Source organism: Drosophila sulfurigaster, chromosome 2R, assembly GCF_023558435.1.
Source record: "Drosophila sulfurigaster albostrigata strain 15112-1811.04 chromosome 2R, ASM2355843v2, whole genome shotgun sequence".
Lineage (NCBI taxonomy): Eukaryota > Metazoa > Arthropoda > Insecta > Diptera > Drosophilidae > Drosophila > Drosophila sulfurigaster.
Window position 1 is genome coordinate 32,900,080 of NC_084882.1, and position 27,655 is coordinate 32,927,734.

General features: G+C 39.4%; 4 protein-coding genes and 1 long non-coding RNA gene across 14 annotated transcripts in view; 2 read left to right on the forward strand and 3 right to left on the reverse strand.

Moving 5' to 3' along the window:
- The window catches only part of LOC133837273 (filamin-A), a 35,798-nt gene extending 27,336 nt beyond the window's left edge, over positions 1 to 8,462 (forward strand). For 9 of the 10 annotated variants that reach the window (XM_062267965.1, XM_062267961.1, XM_062267962.1 and 6 more), the window contains 4 exons: positions 4,610 to 4,750; positions 4,810 to 4,979; positions 5,549 to 7,580; positions 7,641 to 8,462. In XM_062267965.1, coding sequence (XP_062123949.1) covers positions 4,610 to 4,750; positions 4,810 to 4,979; positions 5,549 to 7,580; positions 7,641 to 7,825 — 2,528 coding nt within the window. In that variant the 3' untranslated portion in view covers positions 7,826 to 8,462. Of the gene's footprint in view, positions 1 to 3,982; positions 4,122 to 4,609; positions 4,751 to 4,809; positions 4,980 to 5,548; positions 7,581 to 7,640 lie in introns of those variants that run through there. The other variant, XM_062267970.1, reaches the window with a different exon arrangement.
- Positions 8,463 to 9,360: 898 nt separating this feature from the next.
- On the reverse strand, positions 9,361 to 10,507 carry LOC133837291 (uncharacterized). Its single transcript, XM_062267989.1, has 3 exons — positions 10,283 to 10,507; positions 10,114 to 10,226; positions 9,361 to 10,052 (listed from the first exon to the last, which is right to left on the reverse strand). The coding sequence occupies exons 2-3, from the start codon at positions 10,163 to 10,165 to the stop codon at positions 9,385 to 9,387; spliced, it is 720 nt and encodes a 239-aa protein (XP_062123973.1). The 5' UTR covers positions 10,166 to 10,226; positions 10,283 to 10,507; the 3' UTR covers positions 9,361 to 9,384.
- Positions 10,508 to 11,318: 811 nt separating this feature from the next.
- On the reverse strand, positions 11,319 to 11,774 carry LOC133837294 (uncharacterized). Its single transcript, XR_009893791.1, has 3 exons — positions 11,760 to 11,774; positions 11,480 to 11,693; positions 11,319 to 11,423 (listed from the first exon to the last, which is right to left on the reverse strand). It is a non-coding gene; the product is annotated as an uncharacterized LOC133837294 (long non-coding RNA).
- Positions 11,775 to 12,069: 295 nt separating this feature from the next.
- Positions 12,070 to 12,978, forward strand: LOC133837292 (mitochondrial cardiolipin hydrolase-like). The gene is made up of 2 exons (XM_062267990.1): positions 12,070 to 12,170; positions 12,223 to 12,978. Coding segments are annotated over exons 1-2 (720 nt in total). The 5' UTR covers positions 12,070 to 12,169; the 3' UTR covers positions 12,942 to 12,978.
- Positions 12,979 to 13,750: 772 nt separating this feature from the next.
- LOC133837275 (aminopeptidase N) overlaps positions 13,751 to 27,655 on the reverse strand; it is a 35,175-nt gene continuing 21,270 nt past the window's right edge. Inside the window, 13 exon segments of the mRNA XM_062267972.1 lie at positions 13,751 to 14,872; positions 14,996 to 15,139; positions 15,199 to 15,366; positions 15,427 to 15,617; positions 15,688 to 15,811; positions 15,865 to 16,478; positions 16,480 to 16,587; positions 16,712 to 17,113; positions 17,115 to 17,265; positions 17,330 to 17,482; positions 17,560 to 17,919; positions 19,036 to 19,335; positions 20,302 to 20,485. Of these exon segments, the coding sequence (XP_062123956.1) occupies positions 14,617 to 14,872; positions 14,996 to 15,139; positions 15,199 to 15,366; positions 15,427 to 15,617; positions 15,688 to 15,811; positions 15,865 to 16,478; positions 16,480 to 16,587; positions 16,712 to 17,113; positions 17,115 to 17,265; positions 17,330 to 17,482; positions 17,560 to 17,919; positions 19,036 to 19,335; positions 20,302 to 20,485 (3,155 nt within the window). The 3' untranslated portion in view covers positions 13,751 to 14,616.

A 27,655-nucleotide genomic window follows, 5' to 3' on the forward strand; every position in this document is an offset into this window, starting at 1 on the left:
AGTTCTTCTCTGTTGATACAAAATTCTTTTGCTTTCTGATTTCTGTATTTTTATACCCGCTACCCATAGGGTAGAAGGGTATTATAACTTTGTGCCGGCAGGAAATGTATGTAACAGGTAGAAGGAGGCATATAAAGTATATATATTCTTGATCAGCGTCAACAGCCGAGACGATATAGCCATGTCCGTCTGTCCGTCTGTCCGTCCGTCCGTCTGTCCGTCTGTCCGTCTGTCCGTCTGTCCGTATGAACACCTAGATCTCAGAGACTATAAGAGATAGAGCAATAATTTTTTTTCGACAGCATTTGTTATGTTTGCACGCAGATCAAGTTTGTTTCAAATTTTTGCCGCCCACTTCCCGCAAATCAAAAAATCGAATAACAAGTGTAATTTTAAAGCTAGAGTTACGAATTTTGGTATATACAATAATTACTGTAGTAGTTATGATTCCTGAAAATTTGGTTGCGATCAGATAAAAATTGTGGAAGTTATTAAAGAAATACTTTTGTATGGGCAAAAAAGCCTACTTACTAGGGGTCTGAGTTGCTTTGGCCGACAATCTGGCACATTTTATGGTATATATTGAATGGGGTACTATTCGATATACCAAACATACCATTTGGTATTTTTAGTATTTTTAGTATTTTCGGTATATTTTGAAAATGATACCGCAATTTTTTGCCTTTATTAAAAATGGGTAGCGGGTATCTCACAGTCGAGCACACTCGACTGTAACTTTCTTACTTGTTGTTTTTGGTGGATTTTGTTTTTTGATACTTTGCCAGGCAAAATGACGTGCACGATGTCGTCAATAAGTCGCATTCGCAACCCAAATTTCGCTGACTAAACCAAGAAATATTTTATTTCATTTGTGTTAATTACCAAATTCTCACCAGAAACGCCTCCGATTGAAGACGGCGCTTTCGACCACACGCAAACACACCAAAGTGTCATCTCTCTTCTTTTTTTTTGTGCTGAATGCACTTTTGAATTATGACCAAAAAGCCTTTCAAATGTGTCGTCTTTTATGGCACCGACGCATTTGTCTCTGATTTGGCTGGCATTATGCTCGTTGTTGCAAATTAAATTCTATGATTTATTATCAGAGTTTGCAACAAAGCGTAAAATTCGTTCGTTTGGCCTCTTGCATCGCGGTCGTGATCTGCCAGCCACCACTGCGTATGATTGCCTACACTAGTCAGCAAGTGTTTTGAACGTTTTCGAATAGTGCTGAAAACGTTTAAAATTTTATTCTGCAAATATTTCAAAAATATCCAATTTGTCAGAAAAACATTCTGCAAAGAAATATTTAAATTGAAGGTTGAGGATATGTTCACCCTTTTTCTATAATTTATTTGTGAAATATATATTTATTTTTTATTTACTAAAACATAGTAAACTCAAGTGATATACTTAGAACAATTTGTATATAAATAACATACACAAAAAAGATAATAAAAAAGATGAATTATATCCTCTACCCTCAATTATTGAATGTTTCCACAGAATACTTTTTAGACAAATTGGGAATTTTTTAAAATATTTGCAGAATAAAATTATAGAATTTCTCAGCACTTTACTAGCGAAAGAAAACAATTTAATTTTGGATTATTAAGTGGACGGCATAATATTTTATGCAGATGTTACTCTGCTTATTATATGTTTAATCTTGTAGAGAAAATGAAGAATTAGATAGTAGTACCAACTCATATAATGAAAATTTTAATATTACTACGAATCTTCTATGTTTAATTTACTGTGAGCAAAATGTGTGTTAAATATTATACATAAGTGCTTACATAAATCTCTTTAAAAGAACTGTGTTCAATTAGCCCTTTAAATAATTTATAAACCGTTTGTTCGAGCAAATTCCGGGAATGAAATAGAGCTGTCAAAAAGTGTTGAAACCCAATAAAGACGACAAATCACTCGTTTGCGATATTCAGTATTTTTCCTCTCTGTTGAGTCGTCAGGCAATTATAATGCTATAAATATGGCTGATAATTTACACAAGTTGTGAAAAGCGGCGATATTAAATTTATAATGGTTTTTGTCTCATGAATCATATCGAGAAATGCGGCGGCAAATAAAAACCATTTTTTTGTTGACTAGTGTTAGTTCCTTTGGCTAAGCGCGCAAATGGCGCAAACTTTCGCTGATATATCGAAAACATATAGTGTGCCGAACAGCTTGAGAGTCATTAAATCTTTCATTTGTATTGCCAGCGTCCATTAGAAGATGCCAAAAGATGCCACTTTCCGTCCCAGCGGACGTGTGTGTGTTTCTTTCTATGCTTCAATGGGCGGCGCTGGCAGGTGAACTGGGTGAAGGGGTGGGTAGGGGTTGGGGTTAGGGATGCGGGACACTGGGACGGACAGCAACAAATGTTCAAACATAAATAATCATATTTTTTCAAAAAAGATGATACGAATGAAATACTTGCTAGCTATAGAGTTGTCGTGACCACATTTTTTATACATTCAATTTCGAGAATTTCTTTTCTAGTTTTTGATTTTGGGTTTCTTTGTACATATTTAATGCACGCACTCAGCGCCACATTTTGATCGTTAATTTGCAAAGTTCTTTTGAAAAGTATTTCGGATTATTTGAATTTTACATGTCATTTCCTTTATGAAAACCGAACAGCTGAAACAGCAAGCAGCAAACGATTTGACGGCGTTTTGCATAAAATTAAAACATACCTCTGATATCTACGTATTTTTTATGATTTCTCAAGTAATTTGGCAGAGTGAAAATGCAAGATTGGAATTTAATAAATGCCACTTTAATTGTTCAACATCAACGGCAAACGCGAGCCCATAAATTTCTCAATTGCCCGAAAAGCGTTCCACTTGGCACTACAGCCAGAAGATATTCCTCTTCCCCCTTCTTTCCCCATTTTTGCCGTGTTCTTCGCATTTTCTTCGCTACGGTTTTTCCATTGTCTGTTTAAACATTTGTTTTTCTTTCAAAAGATTGGACGGGCCACGCGACTTGCTCTGATTTATGTGTGTGTGTGTTTTTTTTTCGTTTGTTTCGGTTAAACTTAATCACGGGACTGTATTTAGCTATGCCACGGGATCAAAACAATGCGAATTATTAGCTCAATAAATAGATAAATGTAGCATATCGAAATGATGAGTGTTTCATGGTAGTTTCTCAAATTTATGACTAGGGTTCGACATCACATCGAATCACACAAATTGAAACAACTTGATCATGTTTTTTTGGTTGTTAAAATCATAAATTTCGCATAATATAGTGACAACATCTGAATAAAGTGATAGCATAATATCATTTTGTATATATTTATTTATCATTTGATTATTTATGATAAATAAATAAACATGCCACAGTTTGAGAGTCGCTGCTCATCAAAGTTGTTTTGCCCAAGGGTCTGACTCACTTTGATTCTTTGTCTATATTTATAAATTTCTTATTTACTAGCGATACGCCCACTAAATTCCATGCAGGTGACTTTTTTCTCCTAAGAGTATCAACAACAATTGCGTTGTCTCTTTTTCTTTTATGTGGCAACCACTTAAAATTAATGATCCCTCGTGTCTCTTTCCATACAATATACTTTGCTCTATATACAAACGATTCTTTTCGGGAATATTATGTACTAGACACAGAATACATATTTTGACGAATATAAAAATATCGAATATTTTTTATATAAAAATATAGGCACGTGCCCGATGTTTGTCCACATCAAATAGCGACTCCAGCAAAAATTGAGTGGTTTTTTATTGCATCCCGAAATGGGGCGAACATATTTTTAGCTAGATATTTTTCTGGATATATATCCACGTATTTATGCAGATGGGGGGCGCTCCACATAAGTGGCTAGAAAAATAGAAAAGATTGTCCTATATTTGACCTCAAAAACATCCGGGACCGATGTATTTGTGTTGACTGCGTGGGAAAGTATAAAAGCAATTGTAGGCGTCGAGGGAAATTTCTTCAGCAAGTGGAAAGCTTACTGCAGACTCAGTTCGTGCGGAGCATTCGTTGAGTTGAGAAGTGATTTGGGCAACGGTTTCACAATACAAAAGAGTGCTCTCAAGGATTACAATCGAATAAGGATATATTACTACACATATACAAAGATATTTTAAGTACGTGATAAAAATGAGAAAAACATCATTGGAAAAATAGGCAAAACAAATTGATTAAGAGGAATGTGTTTCTAATTTATCATCTATAAATGCCAGTGTCCTGTTCGAACATTCTTTTTAAAACTGAAAATCCAGTTCCGAGTGCAAAAATAACGGGCAAAACATTTGGTCCCATTAATTAACTGTGCTATGTGACATAAATTTAACAAAAAATAATATGCGCTGCATACAAAAATAGAATCCATTTTGTATAAAAATTGTCACGCAAGTTTGAACATAAAAATTAAATTATGATTTCTCTGGCGAATATTGACTATGAATATGTAAACTAATGGTGACCACCCACACGATATTTGTTTGATATTCCACAACGATATTAGCAATACTTTTTATAGAATTGGTCACGCCCCTCTCTTTTTTGGTGTATATAAAATGAAACCTGTTTATAGGTTATGTTGAGATCTAATCGATTTCGTTATTCTTTGCAGCTGAAGTCAGAATGCCAAGTGGTAAGGTAGATAAACCCATTATTCAGGACAACCGTGATGGTACCGTCTCTGTGAAATACGATCCCCGCGAGGAAGGCTCCCACGAGCTGGTTGTTAAATACAATGGCGAACCCGTGCAAGGTAAACATCGAAAATAAGTCCAACAATTTTGGTATTTACCTAAGTTGCTTCTGTTGCAGGATCTCCCTTCAAATTCCATGTGGATTCCATTACATCCGGCTATGTGACCGCCTATGGCCCAGGTCTGACCCACGGCGTCACTGGCGAGCCTGCCAACTTTACCATCTCCACCAAGGGAGCCAGCGCCGGTGGCCTCACCATGGCCGTCGAAGGTCCCAGCAAGGCAGATGTAAGTTTTGATATTACAGCAGTCTGTATGTCTGTCCGTCGGTATAAACGCCTAAATAACAGGCTATAAAACCTGGAGGTGCTAAACTTTGAGGCGATATTCGTGTAGCTTCCAAGAAGTTGAAGTATATTTTATATATTGTACACAACCCTCTCTGCTGCCTTAAATCGATAGAAAGATACCAATTGTAAAGCAAAAGTTTTCAATTCTGCTTAACATTTTAAAAACTATAACATAAGTTAGGTCTAAAAAGGTTAACATTTTAAAAAACAATAACACAAGTTGGGTCTAAAAATGTTCTTACGATCGGATAATAACTTCTACTTTATATTGAATTTAGTATGGCGAAAGAAATTTAACAGCTCTGTTACTTAGCATTGAACGCCTATGTTAACTGAACACTTTTATAAAAAGATTGTCATATTAACAGTTCTGTTAATAATTATGTTAACAGCTTTAAATAACTAGTTTGAATGAATTGAAGATCATTGTTGTATGGGTAGATGAACCGTCTCTATTCTTAAGAATTCTGCCAGTTTTTTTAATAATTTATTTTATTTACTTTGCAGATCAACTACCATGACAACAAAGACGGCACCGTTTCCGTGCAGTATCTGCCCACTGCCCCCGGCGAGTACCAGGTGTCGGTTCGCTTTGGCGACAAGCACATCAAGGGCTCTCCCTACTTTGCCAAGATCACCGGCGAGGGTCGCAAGCGTAACCAGATCTCGGTTGGCTCTTGCTCGGAGGTCACCATGCCCGGCGACATCACCGACGATGATTTGCGCGCCCTGAACGCCTCCATCCAGGCTCCTAGCGGCCTGGAGGAGCCATGCTTCCTCAAGCGCATGCCCACCGGCAACATTGGCATTTCGTTTACACCCCGTGAGATTGGCGAGCATCTGGTGTCCGTCAAGCGGTTGGGCAAGCACATCAACAACTCACCCTTCAAGGTGACGGTGTGCGAACGCGAAGTGGGGGATGCCAAGAAGGTTAAGGTCAGCGGCAATGGTCTCAAGGAGGGTCAGACCCACGCCGATAACGTGTTCTCCGTGGATACACGTAACGCCGGCTTTGGCGGTCTCTCGGTGTCCATTGAGGGTCCCAGCAAGGCTGAGATTCAGTGCACCGACAAGGATGATGGCACACTCAACATCTCGTACAAGCCCACCGAGCCTGGTTACTATATTGTCAACCTGAAGTTCGCCGATCACCACGTCGAGGGTTCGCCCTTCACTGTGAAGGTCGCTGGCGAGGGCAGCAACCGCAAGCGTGAGAAGATTCAGCGTGAGCGCGACGCTGTGCCCATCACTGAGATTGGCAGCCAGTGCAAGCTGACTTTCAAGATGCCCGGCATTACTTCGTTCGATCTGGCCGCCTGCGTCACCTCGCCCAGCAATGTGACCGAGGATGCAGAGATTCAAGAGGTCGAGGACGGTCTCTACTCGGTGCACTTTGTGCCCAAGGAGTTGGGTGTGCACACTGTCTCGGTGCGCTACTCGGAGATGCACATACCCGGCTCACCCTTCCAGTTCACAGTGGGTCCACTGCGTGATTCGGGCAGCCATTTGGTCAAGGCTGGCGGCTCTGGTCTGGAGCGTGGCATTGTCGGCGAGGCTGCCGAGTTCAATGTGTGGACCCGTGAGGCAGGCGGCGGTTCCCTTGCCATTTCGGTTGAGGGTCCCAGCAAGGCCGATATTGAGTTCAAGGATCGCAAGGACGGCAGCTGTGATGTGTCCTACAAAGTGAGCGAGCCCGGAGAGTATCGCGTGGGCCTGAAGTTCAACGATCGCCACATCCCCGACTCGCCATTCAAGGTCTACATCTCGCCCGATGCTGGAGATGCCCATAAACTGGAGGTGCAACAATTCCCACAGGGCAACATTCAGGCCGATGCGCCTTATCAGTTCATGGTGCGCAAGAACGGCGCCAAGGGTGAGCTGGATGCCAAGATTGTGGCACCCTCGGGCACCGATGATGATTGTTTCATCCAAGTGATCGACGGTGAAATGTATTCGGTGCGTTTCTATCCACGTGAGAATGGCATTCATGCCATCCACGTCAAGTTCAACGGCGTCCACATACCCGATTCACCATTCAGAATCAAGGTGGGCAAGGATGTCGCTGATCCAGCGGCTGTGCATGCCAGCGGCAATGGCTTGGACGATGTGAAGACTGGACACAAGGCCGATTTCATTATCAACACCTGCAATGCAGGCGTTGGCACATTGGCTGTCTCCATTGATGGCCCCTCCAAGGTGGCCATGGATTGCACAGAGGTCGAGGAGGGTTACAAGGTGCGCTACACACCCCTGCTGCCTGGCGAGCATTACATCACCGTCAAATACAACAACATGCACATTGTGGGCTCACCATTCAAGGTGCATGCCACCGGCGACAAGCTGGCCGATGAGGGTGCCCAGGAGACATCCACGGTGATTGTGGAGACCGTGCAGAAGGTTGCCAAGGGTGGCAAGAACACCGGTGTTCATCTGCCCAACTTCAAATCCGATGCCACCAAGGTGGTGTCCAAGGGCATGGGTCTGAAGAAGGCCTACATGGGCAAGCAGAATCAGTTCAGCATCTGTGCCACAGATGCGGGTAAGTAACGAGTTCAGATATATTTTCCAAACTAGTACTTACTCGAACTCTTCTCCGCAGGCAACAACATCCTCTACGTAGGCATGCATGGACCCAAAGGACCCTGCGAGGAGCTCCACGTGAAGCATGCTGGGCACAACAACTACAATGTGCAGTATCTGGTGCGCGATCGTGGCCAGTACGTGCTCCTAATCAAATGGGGCGAAGAGCATATACCCGGCTCCCCATTCCAGATCGATGTCTAGGCTAATGCCAAACAATCATATATACACAATATTTCAATTCACATGCATACAATAATACTATATGTAGATTCATAACAGCCCCACGCCCTCCGAATATGAATATGAGCGCAGCAATATTTGTGAACCCATCCGTTCGGTTCACAATCGCCGTCGTCGTCATCGTCCAGTCAGTTCCAAGGGTCAAATTATTTGTGTGTTTTGCTTCATGATTGTCTTTGTTTTTAATTTTAATTCTTTGACTATCATTATTATAAGTGATTATTATTTTTTGTTATATGTACATACATAAAAAAGGAAAGAAAAGAAAACGTGTTTTTTCGACTTGAAAAAGTTTGTGCGCCATTTTCACATATTCATTGATTTGTTTTTGTGTGAATACTTAAATTAAATTTTAAACGAAAAAATTACAAAAACCATTATCAACAACTAAAGAAAGTCAATTAATTTTCATGATCAAGATTACAACAACAAATGTTGAAATGCGAATAAATCTCTTACAAACAATTATTTAATAGTTAAGCAAATACAAACATTTATGAATGATGATTATTATGATTATGACGTATTATGTTTTTTATTATCACTATCGACATGTAATTTACGTAAACTCAAATAAATAAATTAAAATGAAAACTTATTTATCTATGCTCATTTATAGTAAATATTATTGTGTTTGTGACAATTGTTTCATTTGTATAGAACATATAACGTTGAAAATTTGACGTTTTGCGTCAATTAGCATATCGTTCTTTAGCAAACTAAGTTCTTTACCAATTAATTCAGTAAATTCATAAATGAATTTCGATTTTGTGTCGCAGCTTTGGTTATTACTTGGTCTCTTTTCTTCTACTGAATCTTCGATTTGATTCGACATGTCCAACTCAGGTTCATTTTGAGGAGCTTCACCTAGCATCCTCAAAGCGTTGAGATTAGTTTGGTATACTGCTCTCGATTTTTTTGTCGGTGGACAATCAGACTGATGGCTCGTGTTGTCCGAAGTTCCATTAGCCTTTTGCCTATCAGCTTCAGCGGTCAGATATTTACGATTAAGATCATGGCATTTATTTTTTTGCCTTAGGTCCACAAATATTTTCTCGTCTCTTAGAGACCAAGGTTGCTTCCGATTTGGATTTAACAAAGTGCTCTGCGACGACGGGCTGTTCACTGTACCTTTTTTATCCATTTATTATTCTGAAAGAGATGTTTTGTGGTACTGCAAAATTTGTTTTATCAATATACAAACCTAGCTAAAGTTCGTTTTTCTTTTTTCAGCTTCAATTATTTGTTTCTGACTGAGCATTATTCATTTATTCATTTATAAAAGTAGACAATTTATAAAAAAAAAATCATAGCCTACTAGGAGAAGAGTACTGTGCAAACAAATGTAACAAATGTTGAAATGCGAATAAATCTCTTACAAACAATTATTTAATAGTTAAGCAAATACAAACATTTATGAATGATTTTTATTATGATTATGACATTATGTTTTTTATTATCACTATCGACATGTAATTAACGTAAACTCAAATAAATAAATTAAAATGAAAACTTTATTCTCATTTATAGTAAATATTATTGTGATTGTGAAATTGTATCATTTGTATATTATATATAATGCTGCAAATTTTACGTTTTGCGTCAATTAGCAAATTGTTCTTTAGCAAACTAAGTTCTTTACCAATTAATTCAGTAAATTCATTAATAAATTTCGATTTTGTGTCGCAGCTTTGGTTATTACTTGGTGTCTTTTCTTCTATTGAATCTCCGATTTGATTCGACATGTCCAACTCAGGTTCATTTTGAGGAGCTTCACCTAGCATCCTCACGGAAGCATTCTCCAAAGACTCCTCCAAAGAGTTGACATTAGTTTGGTATAATGCTCTCCACTTTTTTGTCGGTGGACAATCAGGCTGATGGCTCGTATTGTCCGAAGTTCCATTAGCCTTTTGCCTATCAGATTCAGCGGTCAGGTCAACAAATATTTTCTCCTCTCTTAGAGACCAAGTTCGTTGCTTCTGTTTTGAATTCGACGAAAAGCTCTGCGACGAAGGGCTGTTACCTATACCTTCGCTAGCTAATCTTTTCACTCTTTGCCTGGTTTCAATAGATACCGATTTAGAGACTTCAGGTGGAGCAGTGATAGGCACGTGATCGTCGGGAGATGTCTCCTGTTTGCAAACCGGTGTAGTCACATCATTATCAGAGTTTGAATTAATCGATCCATCTGGTAGATTTATCAATAAATGGAAATTGTTCTATGTGATGCTTGTATCATCCCAACTTACATGTGCTACTTTTTATGATTGAATTCATATTCACTTTACGTTCGTACACCATAATTTTATCTATGAGCTCAAAGTTGTCCCAAACTGCTCTTGATAGGTTTCCGTTTATTATTCTGAAAGAGATTTATGTTTTGTGGTACTGCAAAATTTGTTTTATCAATATACAAACCTTCCTAAAGTACCTTCTTTTAAGTTCGTTTTTTCTTTTTTCAAATAAATAGGATTGATCAAAATATTCGAGCTTTTGAGTTTGACTGTCAGCTTCAATTTTTGGTTTCCGACTGAGCATTATTCATTTATTCATTTATAAAAGTAGACAAAAATTTATAAAAAAAAAAATCATAGCCTACTAGGAGAAGAGCACTGTGCATTATGTTCAAGTTATTGTATCACACACGAAGAAATGTTCTTTCCTTGGCCACCGTCCAGGATTTTGTTTTGGAAGTCTCTGAAAGTAATTAAATGTTTGAGTAATTGTTATTATGCATTGTGTTTTGAACAAATAACAAATTACTTTCCTGATAACGCGTAGTCCAAAATCTACAACCCACTACTTCAAAACAAATGCTGTTGAATCAATAACGATATATTAATATTATCGAATACCGATTTTTCTTTGCGATATTTTAACGATTGCAATTTTTTTTAAGAAAGTCAATTAATTTTCATGATCAAGATAACAACAACAAATGTTGAAATGCGACATGTAATTTACGTAAACTCAAATAAATAAATTAAAATGAAAACTTATTTATCTATGCTCATTTATAGTAAATATTATTGTGATTGTGACAATTGTTTCATTTGTATAGAACATATAACGTTGAAAATTTGACGTTTTGCGTCAATTAGCAAATCGTTCTTTAGCAAACTAAGTTCTTTACCAATTAATTCAGTAAATTCATAAATTAATTTCGATTTTGTGTCGCTGCGTTGGTTATTACTTGGTGTCTTTTCTTCTATTGAATCTTCGATTTGATTCGACATGTCCAACTCAGGTTCATTTTGAGGAGCTTCACCTAGCATCCTCACGGAAGCATCCTCCAAAGACTCCTCCAAAGCGTTGACATTAGTTTCGTCTACTGCTCTCGATTTTTTTGTTGGTGGACAATCAGGCTGATAGCTCGTATCATTCAACATGGACAACATATCAATGAAACTTTCCGAAGTTCTTATAGCTCTTAGTTGGCGCGAATATTTAATATTAAAATAATGACATCGTTTCCATACGTCCAGACAAATTTTCTTGTCTCTTAGAGACAAAGACGACGAAGGCCTGTTCACTATACCTTTTTTATCCATTTATTATTCTGAAAGAGATTTATGTTTTGTGGTACTGCAAAATTTGTTTTATCAATATACAAACCTAGCTAAAGTTAATTTTTCTTTTTTCAGCTTCAATTTTTTGTTTCCGACTGAGCATTATTCATTTATTCATTTATAAAAGTAGACAAAAATTTATAAAAAAAAATCATAGCCTACTAGGAGAAGAGCACTGTGCATTATGTTCAAGTTATTGTATCACACACGAAGAAATGTTCTTTCCTTGGCCGCCGTCCAGGATTTTGTTTTGGAAGTAACTGAAAGTAATTAAATGTTTGAGTAATTGTTATTATGCATTGGGTTTTGAACAAATAACAAATTACTTTCCTGATAACGCGTAGTCCAAAATATACAACCCACTACTCCAAAACAAACGCTGTTGAATCAATAACGATATATTAATATTATCGAATACCGATTTTTCTTTGCGATATTTTAACGATTGCAATTTTTTTTAATTTTGGGAAATACTAATGACAATTTATTTAAATTTATCTGACATTGCACTAATTAAATATTAATTACCAGTTAGTAAATTGCATTTACTGTAGTGCATTGACACTGAATCGATTTCGCGCCAACTGTTTCAAATATTGGCATTAACAGTCTGTTAGTCCATAATACAGATGTTGTGTAGCCCTATGTAACAGTGTGACCGTTTCAAAAGCGGTTAGGCTCCAACTAATCTAATGTTTTCAAATAAAGTTATACAAAGTGACTTAAACTGATAAAAAGTAAGCAGTATTAAATAAAATCTCGATCAATTTGTAATATTTACTTCTTTAGTGAACTATTCAAAGTTATGTAAATACTTTCTGAACGCAACCGCCGCCTCAATTGGTTGGTTGCTTATAAAATGCGTGATGCGCAAGATCAAGTTGCTGGGGACTCCAAACGAACAATTCCACGAGGTGTTGTTTTTTAACGAGATGTGCCATAGTTGTGTTCACAAGCATATGACCGGACAGCAGTGCCAGAATGTGCACTGCATAGATCGACAAGTGAAGCGTATGCAGCAAATGATTGATAAATCAAAGTACAGCATCGACCTGGCTATCTACTCATTGTCCACACCCGAAATGATAGATGCACTGTATCGTGCTTTGTCGCGTGGCATAAAGTTGCGTCTAATCATCAACGAAACATGCAGGCAGGAAATGATAACGTTGAGCAGACTAAGGAGATGTGGAGCATGCGTACGCAAACCACCAATGACCAAACACTTAATGCACCACAAGTTCTGTGTGATCGATGGACATAAACGTGTCCAGCAATTATTGCGTCGCAGGAATTGTGACGATAGCGAGCTTATAAAGTCCAACTGTCCGCTGGTAATGAGCGGCTCCGCCAACTGGACCAACGGAGATCTCTACACCAGCTACAATAGTGTGATTATTAGCACTAATAGCAAGCTGGCAGCGGAGCTGGAGACGGAGTTCTGCCGCCTTTGGCGGGAACTGAAAAATCCCAATGAGAGAGATTCATATGTCCTTTCGCCTTGGTAATGCTGTCAAGCTACAATAAACCATTGTTTTTGTTGAACTTACAGTAGTTTACATTCAGTATGAGAATGACGTCACAAAATGTTGCGGCAGTGACGTAGTTGCTGCGAATATCGTTTTCTCACACCATGCGATGAAAATATATGGACCGTTTATGAAATGTTGTTGCTTAATAGGGTGCTGTTGTGCTCGTTTGGTTCTGTTATTTTGCAAATTTACAGTTTTAAATTTTTTCCGTCGCGTCTTGCTGCTTAAATTTTCAACGTTCGCAATTTTGTGTAATTAATAAACTGTGTGTGGTGTTTTGTAATAGTAAACTAATTCATTTAGCTCGGTAAATATCCAAAATAGTAAGAAAAGTAAAGTGCTTACGAAATGTTTCCAATTTAAATGTAGTGCATGAATTAAGTGACCGCTGCAAACGCCTGTGTGGGTTCTTGTTTAAGGTAAGGAGAATATAGACTTTATTCATTTTAAAGCGTACATGATACCCTATGTCCTTATCCCAGATTATATATTTAAATTTATATATTTAAAATTTTTAAATTTGTGAAAATTTAAAATTGAAAGGAAACGAATTCGTTCGAATACCAACCAAACACTTCCGGTATTTTGCAGTATTTTTATAGCAAAATACAATAACAGATTGGCAGCCCTATATATATAAATAACAGACTGTTGAACAACATTCGTTGAGCGATTTCGGCACTTGACGATACAGAATTAGCGCCAAGTGTGAGTTTTTTAAATAAATGATACGCTTTTATTGCTTTGAGATATTTTGAGTTGTAGAAAGAAAATCGATACAATACTTGAATTAAAATGTACGTAATTACATCGTTTATTTTTTGTGTTGTAGATTAAGTTGGCTTTAAAACTTATTTACATGGTTGTGCACTAAGCGATTATCTTTTTATTTTAGTGTTAGGCATTATAAAATAATGTTTTTTTTTTTACGAATAATTTATGTGTGTATGTATGTATGTATTTAGGTTTTGCATTTGCAATACTTTAAACCATGCTTTTAAGGACACTCATTTTTCCCTATCTGAGGTTGCAATCCAACTGTTGGGTACGTTTTATATTAATACAAGTTTAAAATATATATTTCGTTTGGTATACTTAGTGCTAAATGGCTTAGTAGTAAAGTTCCTAGTGATCTTTAATTGTAACACGTAAATGATTAGATTTTTTACCCAAGCAGTTTTTCGAAAGTATTCTAAAAACATTTTAGTTTATGTTTTTAATTTGGCAAGGGAATGAGAGGATGTGTCGAAACTGTTGTTATTTTAGTTAATGACGATCGACTCGAAATCTATAGTTAAATGATCGTACGTAAAATATTATTATATAGCTTTAGCAGTTGGTTCAAACATAGGAACGTAACGACAAATCAAAAATAAATTACAATACACGAAGCAAACGAAGCACTGACTTACAAGTAAATAAATATACAATACACTTGCAAAAAGAAAAATAATTAGGTTTTTACGTCTGGTTTAGTTTTGCTTTTTCTCTTTTCTCTTTTGTTTCCTGGTTCTTAATTAATAAGTTGGCTAACTTACACGTTTATATCACTTTTCGCAAATAATTCGTTTTTAAAATTATATTGAGGCTGTTGAATAATAATAATAAAGTCGCATTTTTGGTTGAAAAGCTTCATAACTTAATTTGATGCTTAAAAGATGTTGATCTCGAACTCGCTAACAATGCCCTCTAAGAATCCCTTTAGACTTTCGTAGGAGTGACTGCGCCAGTAAATGTTATCATTGACCTGCTCCATGGCCATATCAATGGCAATTTCGACAGCCTTCAAGCCCAGTTTACGGCTGTGAGCTGCCAAAGATTGTAGTTGCTGCTTATGATAGTCCTTGTTCATGTAGATGGTGAGGGATTTGATCATCTCTGATATTGTTGAGAAGCCATCGCCATAGCTGCAAGTAAATGGCATCAAAGTAAAATTGGATTGTTTGTTTGAAATGCTAGAACTGGTTCGTATCTTCGATAAGCATTGGTTGAAAAACATGCTATAATATTATAAAAAAAACTATACTCACAAGTCGGAAATTTCCTTGATGTTCGACTGCAAAAAGTCGAAGGCGATCTCATAGCCAATGGCATTCGAGGCCACAGAACGGAAGGCCAAAGCGCCATCCTGTTTCCTTATGCCCGATGTCGAGTTGACGATCAGATTCAGGTACCTGAAGTTAACGAATAATTAATAACTATCAAGAAAGTTAATTCGAATTTCTGTACGTACTTTGAGAGTAGCCAGGGCTTTGTGGTGCAGCCGAGAGAAGTGAGAATCTCTTCCTTTTCCGATGCGCTGTTGGTTCGCTTGTATTGCTTATAGGCAAAGTACCATTCCTGATACGAACCCTCCGCCAGCGCCGTGCAGTAGATGACAGATTTCAAATTTGGCTTAATGCTGCAAAAAGTGTTTTTTGTTTAGTTAACTTTTTGTATAGTTAAAGTTCTGTATACTTACGGATTCCTTTTGGCATCACGCATCCAATCGCGGAACTTCATGTGGGCCACTTGTGTGCAGCGATCGTAGTTGAATTTGCAAGCAAGGCTGGCAACAAGGGCGCGATGCTTCAGCTGCAAATGCGACTCATTGTCGGGCTCATTAAGACCATAATGATCGAAGGCGGGACGCACAATAAACTTCATAAACGCCTGGCGAGAGACAACAAAAGTGTTTTGTCAGAAATTTAAGGAGTGTTACAAAAGTGCATTCAGAGCTTACCCTAAAGGTCTCGTAGGCAGGTTCGCGTTTCAGATTGTAAATCAGATAGTTGAGACCTGGCTTGGCGGCACTCCACAACAACTCATCATCCACGGACGTGTACAACTCCATTAGGAACGTCAAACTAGAAGAGGAGTATATTAATACAAATTCTTAATAAAAATAAATGAAACTTACGGTATATCGTATGGCAGATATTCGGCCTGAGATAGATGCAGTGCATCGTCTAGCAGCTGGGCACGTGTAATTCTGGGCACCATGCTGAAATTCTTCTTCAACGCCAGCCACGAAGCCGTGTCATAGTTGACGCGATAGTAGCTCTGTCTGTTCAGATTCAAATAGACAACGCTATCGTTGTTGTTCGTTCCGGTGAAAACATCCTTGATGAGCACCTGCTCGTGGTCCTGGGTCATATAATGCGTGGGTATGTCGTCACCCTTGTGCAGCTCATCCGTCTCAAAGGTGATGGGTATGAACCAACGACTCTTATCCAAGGGATTGCGAGAAGGCAGCAAATAACGCTCCTGTCGCAGCACCAAATCCGAACCAGAACGTTCCACATGCACCACGGGGTAGCCAGGTTGGGTTATCCACGAGTCCATAATCTGCTTGGCATTCAAGTCCGCGGGCAGCGTGCCCTTCTCATGGCCATGTCGTGTTAGGAAACCCCAGAGATCATCGCGATTCATGTTGCCGTATTCAAAGGCCTTGAGCAGATCCTGTGTAGCTCCGCGGAACGCGTCGTCGCCCACAATGGAGTTGAGCATGCGCAGCAGAATGGTGCCCTTGGAAGTAGCTGATGGGATCGAAGATGCGACGGACATCGCTGGTGGTCTTCACATCGAAGGAGATGGCATGCGACGTGTTTGCCGCATCGTGTTGCATGGACTCTTTGAACTCCTAGAAGGGAATGGGGTTTAGGAGTGGAAAATAAGTTATTAGAAGAGCTTTTGGAAACATCATTGTGACTACAACAAATGTGCATCGAACGAAACTGTTGAGTAAATAATAAAGTACTACTTACAAGCACCGTAAAGGTGTCCATGATCTGGAACTCGGGATGCACTTGATTCAGCGCCTTGTAGCTCATGTAGCAGGCGAAACCCTCCTTCAGCCAGAGATCATCCCACCACTTGGGCGTCACCAGATTGCCAAACCATTGATGTGCCAGTTCATGTGCAATAATCTGAGCCACAAATTGCATGTGCTCCGACGAGGAAGCCAACTCCTGATCCTCGGGCACCAACAGCGCCGAGTCACGGAACGTAATCAGACCCCAATTCTCCATGGCACCAAAGCCAAAGTCAGGAACCGAGACTAGATCAATCTTGGGCAGCTTGTTCTTGATGCCAAAGTAATTCTCGTAGTAGGGCAAGAACTTGCGCACCATTTTGTAGGCATAGTGTGTCATATCCACCGACGAGGGGACGTGTCCAGATTTCTACACGGGGGACAAGTCCACCATCGAGATCGGCAAAGTGCGATTCAACCATGTTGGAGACAATGAAGGCCAGCAGATATGTGGGCATTTTGGGCGTAATCATAAAGTCGTCGCGCAGATAGCCAGGACGATGGGGGCTATAGAAAAGTAGAGGATTATGATTAGAAGACTCTTTTCATGCTTGAATCTAGGTTCGCTCACCTGCTGCGTGCAACTGGCATGTTGGACAGCGCCATGGAGGCCTTGATGTCACGAATGATGCTCAGACTGAAGGTGGCTTTCATGTCGGGACGATCGAAGCAGGGAAAAGCGCGACGCGCATCGATGGGCGAGAACTGTGTGCTGATAACCCATCTGCAAATCAGAGAAAGATAGAGAGAGAGAAAGAGTTAATTCGAACGCATTTAAATATAAACTCACACAGAACTTACTGCGACTGCTTTTGGCTGGGATCGTCGTAGCTGGTCTTGTAGATGCCCTGCAGCGTGTCCGTCACCTGGCTGACAAAGTCTAGGCTGAGCAGCACACGCAATTGCGACTCGTTGGCCAGCTTGTTGGCCAGTTTGACAACAAATGTGTCATTGCCTTCACCGTAATCGCATTCAAAGTCCAGTTCGATTTCCTCGCTGGCGTTCGATAGTGGAGATCTTATGACACGCACATTGGAGATGCTCACGTTGTGGACATCGAGCACAATGGGTTCCCAGCTGCTAATCTTGGCATCACGTTCGATTTCAATGCTCAGGCTGCCATTGCTGGTGGATGTGACGATATTTGGCTCAATGACAATGCTGTAAAAGAGACGGAGAGAGATGACGCATTACATTAATCGGCTGCGGATGCCAGCAAAACGACAAGAAGCTTCAATCAAAAGTGTCAATCAATCACCGAGAGGGCTAAAAGTATAAAATGCATGCCATAAACTGCAATTAAACTAAAACAAACAGCGAACAGCGAAACCGGCCAAGAAAGTGCAGCAAGTTTTGCGACTAGTCAAGTGGCAGGCAGTAAGGGGAGCAAGGGGAGAGACATAACACAAGATCGATTCTATCCGAAGAGTGTTCACCACATGGAGGAGCAACGAAGAGAGCTGCTGCTTGTGCCTTGTTGCTTTTAATTGAGGCGATTGGTTTACACTGTGCAACCAGGAAGCGTGTTGCAACGCAATTTGCCAATGCTGCTGCCCCTGCCGCATTCGCTTTGATCAACACAGCTGCAAAATCAGTTAGCATCGATGCTGAGCTGCATTGGCACCAATACCAACGATATGTTAGATAGCATCGAGCATCGAGATGTCGAAGCTTCATTCAGCCTGCCCGCAAATTGAGCCCTGGTCTTTGCTTTTCTGTGTCAATTATATTAATGCATGTGGCAGCCACAGCTACTGAGCAACATCTCTCATCTTGCGCATCTGCTGACAGTTGGCGTGCTGCGTCTTCTGCTTAGATCTTTTGCCGCCTCGCCTGGGCCACTTTAAAAGGTTCTCGGACAAGCATGACGAGAGATTGCCATTTTTTTGGTCAACATTGTCGTACAAGTTGTTGTTGTTATGTTTACATTAGCTTGACATGCATGTAGTGGCAAAAGTTGCTTATGCTTTTAGCCAAAGTGCTCAAACTAATCCTTGACCCACTTTGAGTGTAGGAGGCGCCAACAGGACTGACGTCAGTGCCAAAGCCAAAGAGAGCGAGAGATGGCGAACTCAAGGGTTAGACGGGTTGTCGCTTATTGTTATGCAAATCAAATTGCAGTTGACTCTAATTGATTCGCGTTGAGCCGGAAATCTGCGCCATCAATTGATGTCAGGTTAAACTGTCGCTCATTTTTTTTGTAAAGCTGGCGACACGCGTTCCCCATTATGCCATCTAAGCTGAAGTGCAAATTGATGCACTTACCTCCCCACTTACTTGTAATGCAATGGACGCCAGCCTTCGTAGAGCTGGAGCAGACGTTCACTTGACTTGACATCGTTGGTGTTGAGTGTCTCGTCTGTGCTGATGGGCGGTATATCGCCAACGGGCGTGGCCAACGATTTGTCCTCGTTGAGCAGCACCACAGGCGGAACTTCGGGTGGCGGTGCCAAAGTTGTTACCGGATTCTCCTTTAGCCAGTCGGGGATTTCGAACTTGGCGTGCAGCAAAGGCGTTGAATTTGCGTGTGAATTGCTCAACGCATCCTCAGCATGATCCTTCGACTGTGCCTGGGCGCTGTAAAGATAAAGAGAGAGAGAGGGAGAGAACAGTGTGGGAGTTGTAAAGTTCTTAATTGTGTTTGCCGAACCAACGCAAAAAACAAGGTGCGTCCATTTAGCAGCTTCTTTTTTTTTTGCGAACCCTTCCGCACCTTGAAATGCGTCAATAAAACACAAAACAATTGCTTTCACTTTCGCGAATGAGGTCACGAGAGGGGTTCGACTGCCAATTAGTCGCGCCAAAAAAATAAAAGACTTAATAATCGAACCGCACCCAAATAAACAAGTAAGAAAGTTACAGTCGAGTGTGCTCGACTGTGAGATACCCGCTAATTTTTAATAAAGGCTATTGCGGTATCATTTTCAAAATATACCGCTAAAAATACTAAAAATATACCAAATGGTATATTTGGTATATCGATATAGTACACCATTCACGACGGCACAATGTGGATTGTTCAGACCCCTAGTAAGCGTTTTTCCCATACAAAGTATTTCCTTAATAACTTCCACAATTTTTATCTGATCGCAACCAAATTTTCAGGAATCATAACTATTACAGTAGTTATTGTATATACCAAAATTCGTAGCTCTAGCTTTAAAATTACACTTGTTATTCGATTTTTGATTTGCGGGGGCGGAAGTGGGCGTGGCAAAATTTGAAACAAACTTGATCTGCGTGCAAACATAACAAATGCTGTCGAAAAAAAATTATAGCTCTATCTCTTATAGTCTCTGAGATCTAGGTGTTCATACGGACGGACGGACGGACGGACAGACGGACAGACGGACAGACGGACAGACGGACAGACGGACATGGCTATATCGTCTCGGCTGTTGACGCTGATCAAGAATATATATACTTTATAGGGTCGGAGATGCCTCCTTCTACCTGTTACATACATGCCGGCAAAGTTTGTGCGGTATAAAAGACGCCAACTGATTTGCTTAACTGGGCAAGCAGCACAAAAACAAAACTCACCTGGGATGTGGCTCTGCAATGGGCAAAGTCTGTGCGGTCAGGAAGTAGGTGATGAGCACCGAGGAAATCAACGCGGCCAACATGATGAATGCCGAGATGATCAAGCAGGTCTTTGACACATAAACGCCCGATGGCGGACCATTGAACACATATTTCTGGCCATTCTTCGTCTTCAGCTGTCCGCCTGGGAAATAGATTATAAAGTTGGGGAGGGGGGAAATTAGATCATTGCAGTATAAAATAATAACAATAAAAAATTGTCCATCTCAATCGAATTGATGATGGGCTGCCTCGTTTGTTTTATGCGTGCAGCTCGCATCGTAAACTTTATTTGTATGTTGTGTCCCACTGTAAAATTGTTTATGGAGGGCCCGCTCCCTTTATGGCATTCCTTGAATGCCATTGCATTATGAAAACTACTCGAAAATAAATACATGCACTTGAAGAAAGTGGCTATGCTTGAATTTGGAATTCATGTAAACACAATGCGATCATTAAACTGATTTATAGCATAATTTAGCCAATATTTAAGGATGGGAAATTATATGTTAACGGATCCATTTAGTCAAGGTGTTGACAGTGCCTCAAATGACGCTCAACTCCTCCAGTTCTGTGCTGTTCTGTTCTGTTGCCAAGGCGTCTGCTGAGGCACACATTAAAACTCAAAACAGAAAACCGAATTCGTGTATGGCGAAAACTTGAGTGAAAATTAATGTGTGGATCATTTTTAAGGCCGGAACACTTGTAGAATGACGGACAGATGGACGGAGCGACTGACAGCACAGCCAAGTGGGCTATGCATAAACAAACAGCGTTAACAGTGCTCCACAGAAATTGTGGCACGGCAATCGAAACAAAAGTAGCGATCGATTTGAGGTGTTAACAGTTGTGTTTATAATCATTTGAATACTACAATGTAACATCAATTAACTTATTTCAGTTCAACATATAAAATATTATTAAGACTTTTATGGAAAATTGTTTCTGTTTTCGAAATTGTGTAGTGTTAAATATTAAACAATTTAATTTAAAGATGAAATTAAGTTATTCAAGTTGAGAATACAAAATATTCTCAGAAGTTGTTCTTCTTTCGAAATATGTAAGGATAGAAACATTTAATTGAAACTGGATCAAGTTTTTTATAATACGAATATTGAAGTGGAGATTATTTTCGAAATTGTTTATCGAATAATATTTACCAAATTTATTCGTTTAAAAATTCGTTAGAAATTCTTTAAATATCTACAAAAATTGAAGCTTTAAATTTCCTATACATTTGGAAATTTGTTTTGTATACTCCAACTTGTTTGCTAACTTTTTGCGCACACTGTTCACCTGTGTTACTTGAGAGGCAACGAACGCGAGCAGAAGACACACGTGCTGTGAATTTTCAATTACCGATTAGCATGATCCAAAACAACCTTCTTGTTGGCTCTTTTATTATTTTTTGCTGGACTTTGGCTATAAACCAACTTGTTGGGTGTTTTATGACGTGTGCGTATTGCTCACCAAGTGATTAAGAGCGTTGAAAAGAGATAGAAATACAGAGAAAGAGAGAAGGAGAGCAAGAGAGTGCGGACGCTACAACGAATTTAAGTGGAATGTCAGTGACGGTTGCGGTGTTAGGTTTAATTAAACTACACGATGGAGGTTAACAACAATTTTGACTGCGACTTTCTAGCAATTGCCGCATGCCCCACACAACCGACACCTGCCCCACCTGTTGTCCAACATCTGCCTGGGGCATGTCCATCCCAAGCCAACCACATTGCACCCACCCACTGGCTTTGATCTTCGACCAAGAGCCAAATGGAATTTATGTGGCGGCGAAACATTAAATTAAAAACTTACACACAAAAGTGCAGCGTGCAACATGCGGCATGCAGCAGCGGCAGTTGATTAGTTTAGCGAGATATGGATCACTCTTTTTGACTGCCAGACCCAAGACATTGGGATAAATCAGATGGATTTCAATATAACCCTGCACTGTCTCTGCTGACGTTGAAAGCTTTTTTAATTCTATTTCTTAAGTTTATTTATTGTTTGTTTAGTTTGGCGTTTCTCGGCTTTTTGTGGTTAGGTGAGAAACGATTGAAAAAATGTTCATTAATTTCCCCGATGAACACATGTTGCTCGCCGTCCATCACGTGGGCACGTCGCTTCATTAACAGCCCCAAAAAATAGAAAAAAGAAACACTCCTCTCCTCCATTTCCTCTCAGTCTGAGACCGTATTTATATTTGTATATTAATATGCATAAGTCGAAGTTTAAGTAGCATTTAATGACAATAAAACATTCAAATTAAGTTGTGTATTGAGAGTGCACAGTGTGTGTGTGCGTGTGTGTGTGTGTGTGTGTGTGTGTGTGTGTGTGTGTGTGTGTGTGTGCGTGTGTGTGTGTGTGTGTGTGTGCTTTGAGTGTCTTTGGTGTGTGTGGGCGTTGTGCGTGAGGCGCCAGTTTTTGTTAGAGAATTGTAAAACTGGAACGCCCACAAAATTGGGAACGGATTGAAAGAAAGACTGTGGGAATGGGATGCGATTAATGTTGGAATGTTGAGCTCGTAAAAATGTTCTAATTGGTTAGCTCAAAATAAGGTAGCACTCGTATACCAGTTGTATGACTAACTCGATTTGTAATTTTGAAAACATACCCAAAAATCTGTCCTTTGATATGTAATCGAAATGCAAACGTTTTCTAATATTCTTTTTCGATTCATCGAATTTGAAATTGCGCCACTTTGCAACGAATCCATTGAATGCACCACTACCACCAACAACGGGGGCAGCTGCCACGCCCACTGCTGGCACTGTCGATGAATCGGACGATGGAGCTGAAGATGATAATGATGATGAAGCGACTTCGATGGCGATGCTAGGCGCATTCCCAGTTGGCGTTTTGGCTGATGTTGTTGTTGTTGGCGCATAGATTGATGAATTTTGCAGTTTGGGATTTGTATAGGATATGATGGCTGCATTGCGTGAGAGAAAAGAGAGAGAGAGAGAGAATAGCATGGGGGAGAGAAAGAGAAGAGAATGCGAAAATTTGTTGAGCAAAGCACAGGTGAATGTAATGTAATCTTTTTTTAATGTCGATTTCTCTACTTTTTATAATTAACAATTAATGAGCGTGTCGAATGTGTCCAAAAAAAACCAAAAAACATAAACAAATGGGCGGGAAATGCAGTCAAATGAAAAGCAGAGTGAGTTCAGTGTCAGTATGAGTGTGAATACGTGTGAGTGTGGGAGTGTGATTGTGAGTGTGATTGTGAATGTGAAATGGAAGCCAATGAGCAGTCATACTCGTATATCAATTGAAAGGCATTTAATCAAATTGACGCCGCATCAGATCGAGCAGGTTGCATGGGGCAGGGGGAAGGGGCAGGGGGCTGGGGAAGTGGCAGCAAGTGGCACGTGTCTCAAATGGGGGTGCGTCAATGTTGCAGTTGTTGTTGTTGATGCCGTTTGTTGGCAGCCAAGCGTTCGTCTAAATTACAACAAGTTTGCAGCATTAAAATCACTTTTAATTGCCGGCGCCAAATGTTTGCTGAAAGCAACAATTCGCAAATCACCATCAACTACACTCACAATATATATAGAAACTATTTATAGAGCTAAAGTTGTTCGCATTGCGCGTTTCCAATCAAATTTATAAATAGAATTCAAGAATTTACAACAACAATACATAGATTAGGGCTAAGAAAATGAATGAAATAACAATTTCAATTGAACGATTTGTTTATGCTTGAGGCAATTAAAATATTCAATTTGCATTATAAGCACAATCTCATGTAGAATCTTAAAATGTGAATCACCAATCAGTTGGGCAGTCAAATGAAACCAAATGCCAAAAAAGCAGAAAACACGAAACAAAGCAGCTCCGATTCTGGTTGTTAATTTTGTGTGAAAAGAGAGAAGTTTGTCGAGCGCTGTGGCCCATAAAACTAAATTGCTTTTTGTGTGTTTTCGCATAGAAGATCGTTTTACATAAAGAAAGGGGGCGACTCAATCATGCGTTAACTGGGTACGTTGTGATGTTAATTTTTCGAGTCGCCAAGAGTTCAATAACAGCATAAAATCAACGACTTTGAACTTGATTGCCCACAAATTGCAAAATCGTTAAACAAAAACGTGGTAACTTGAGGTGGCCAATGCGGCGTATGCGCAACTTCGTCATGTGATCTAATAAGGAAGTCAAAAAAGAATGCAGCCAGCTGCAACAAATGTTGTGTTGTGAAAGACCTAAGTGGAATTTGTTATCAGTTCTCAGGTGAGATATGCGGAAAGAAATTGTGTACTCACATCACAAATTTACGTAATTTTTTTTGGACTGCATTTCATTTGGTGTCGCTTATCTTATCGCTTATCGTTCGCCATCGAAATCACAACACGACAAACAATCGCATTTTGTGTGCTTTCCTCTTTCCCTCACTTAATTGTTTAAGTTCTTATGTTGTGGCTTGTGTATTATGGCTTTTCACTTCCCATTCTCATTCCCCTTTCCCCATTCCCCATTCCCATATCAACACCTTTTCGGCTGGGTCACATACACACGCATAATGATAACCCATTTTCATGGTTGGAAATTGGAAAAAAAAAGCGTTTACCGGGTCCACAACTAGGTTAAATAAACAACAATTTCTCGGCCTGTTTACAAGTGAATTTCTTTCATTTCTTTCCCTTCAATATTTTCCGTATTTTTCATCTGCACAGATTTATGAGTCACATATGAATAGCTTCGGCTGATGGCAAGATCTGATAGACCGACGCTTGATTAACTTTTTTTCTCTTGTATTTTCGGTTAAAGCTGTGTAATGCGAACCCAGGCTGTTCGCCACATGCTTGGGATCTGTTTACAGCATTTCCTCTGCCCTTTTGCCTGTGGCGATTTAATTGCGCCGTGACCTAATTCTGGCTGTCTGAGCACACAGAGTCAAGTAAAAAAGCACTCCATTGAGAAAAAGAGCTGACAATTTTTGCATTAATTACCAGCACACAGATGTTGGAAGATGACACAAATGACAAGCGAAGATTCACAATAAGGATGCTCCTAAGAATCTGGGTCAACTCTGTTGTAGTCCTAAAATAAAGCAACACTCGTTGTGCCTCCACTCATATTTATTCCCTTCCCACAACTCATTCACAATTATGTCACACAATCGAAGAGCTGTGGCCAATCGATGAGAGAGCGTTCAATTAAATTGCTATAAACATTTCGCACAGTCAGAATAATAACAACAAATTGATGTTAAAAAATAGACGAACATTTGCCGATTCTTATTTGGTTTTTATTGTTTGTCAGCTTCTACTTCTTCTTCTTGTTTTTCGTGTTGTTCATGTTCTATGTTCATGTCGTTTGTTCAGCTGAATTGTTAAAACGCGTGTATTTACAAATGATGAAAAAACATGTAAGAAAACTAGAGTCGAGTGAGCTCGACTATGAGATACCCGTTATCCATTATTAATAAAAGCCAAATATAACAAATTAACATTCTAAAAAAATACTACAATATATCGAAGGGTTTTTTATTTGGGTTTATCGATTTACTACTAAATTGAAAAAATATATATCAAAAAAATATATAATCACTATATACCTAACAATATACTGAAAATACTATATTATAGCAAAGGCTATATTTGGTATATCGATATTATATTACATTAAAAAATAACAAATTAATATACTAAAAAAATACAAAAAATATACCATATGCTGCATTTGATATATCAATATACTAATACACTTAAAATATATATGTCTATATCTGCCATATACTGAAAAAGCACTAAAATATACCGAAAGCTATATTTGGTATATCGATATACTATTATACTTAAAATATAGAAATTGCCGGATTGTCAACCAATGCCATTAAGACCCGCTTGCCCCATTTATAGCCGGGTATAAAAACGAACGAAAAGCGAAACGCGAGTTGAGTGAACTTTGGCTGAACGTGTTGTGTGAGTGAGTGAGTGAATGAGTGTATGAGTACTCTGCCCGGTATTCAGTATTCAGTTTTATTGCCCATATCGTTTTGCATGCCTCTAATGAACCGTTCAAAGTTGCAATTACCCACTAAAGGGCCAATCAACCAAATACAAAAGTGTGTAGCAAACTGTTCTGCGGAAATGTCAGCGAAGAGGACATCAGGCATTGCATGTGCTATGCTTATAAACAATTCATTTGTTGTCGCATCGAAAAAAAAGAAAAAACTTTGTAAACCAAACAACAAAACTTTCAACTCAACTTCAACTCAAACTCGATTATTTCCCGAGTAGTGTTCACCACGTAGTTGTTCATATTGTGGTCATGCTGTTTGCCTTCTGGGTTTTGCTTTGACGCCTCACACAAAAATTGTTTATTTCCAGCCCTCGTAACTTTAGACTCGGCACATTTTCTTTTGATTCGCGCCGACACAAAAACAAAAAAAACGTCATGATCTAAAAAAGCCAAAGAAAACTGTGGAAAAAGTCGAAAAACCAGCACAACTTCATTTGTACGTTAGTTTCGTCTTCCCAAAAAAAAATTCAGCAGAATTTGTTAATACATTTTCTGGGGCAACTCTCAAAAACGAAAGTGAAGCTGTTGTTAAGCTATTGTATAATCTCTGGATTAACATGCAGAGTTATTGATAATATTTGAATATTATAAAACTTCAAGCATCTGCAATTATAAACAATGCAGCTGATTATGAAGTTTACCCTGGGTCACATTTCCGGCAAAGACCACAAAAAAAAAACCAGTCGCATTATTTGCACTGCGCAACGGTAGCTGCCAAGATGCAGATACAGATACAAATACAGATACAGATACACATGCAGATGCAGACGACAAAGATGTATAATTATAATTATGTAGCGCGGGGCGCAACACATTGTGACAACATGGGGCAACTTTGAGTCGGTTGACAAACAAAAACTAAAGCTGTGCCCTGGGAACTTGAAGAACTTGTCAAGCAGCACTTTTTTTTCTTGTTGTTGTCTTCTTTTTTGTTCACCTTGAAGAAGTGGCAGGAAGATGACTGGGAGTTGGGGGCTCCGCATGCTCGACTGACTGCATTTGGTATCCAGATAATTTAGCGAGACAAATAAGCGTTGACTTGAAGTCTGTGGCAGCTTCTACTTGAGGCTTTTCTTTTTTCTCTGAATGATTTATTGTACAGCCTGCTGCAGTCGCAGAACGTGGGCGGGGCGGGGCGCGTTGTCAGCACTGTCTTAGGAAGAGGAGTGTCCACAATGCCAAATGTATTTAGCATAATCAAACGATCTAGATGTGAATATTAAGTGTTTTTGTTTTGTGATATTTATGATAAATGCTTTTTCGGCATAGTTTCGCTTGACATTCGAGACACCTG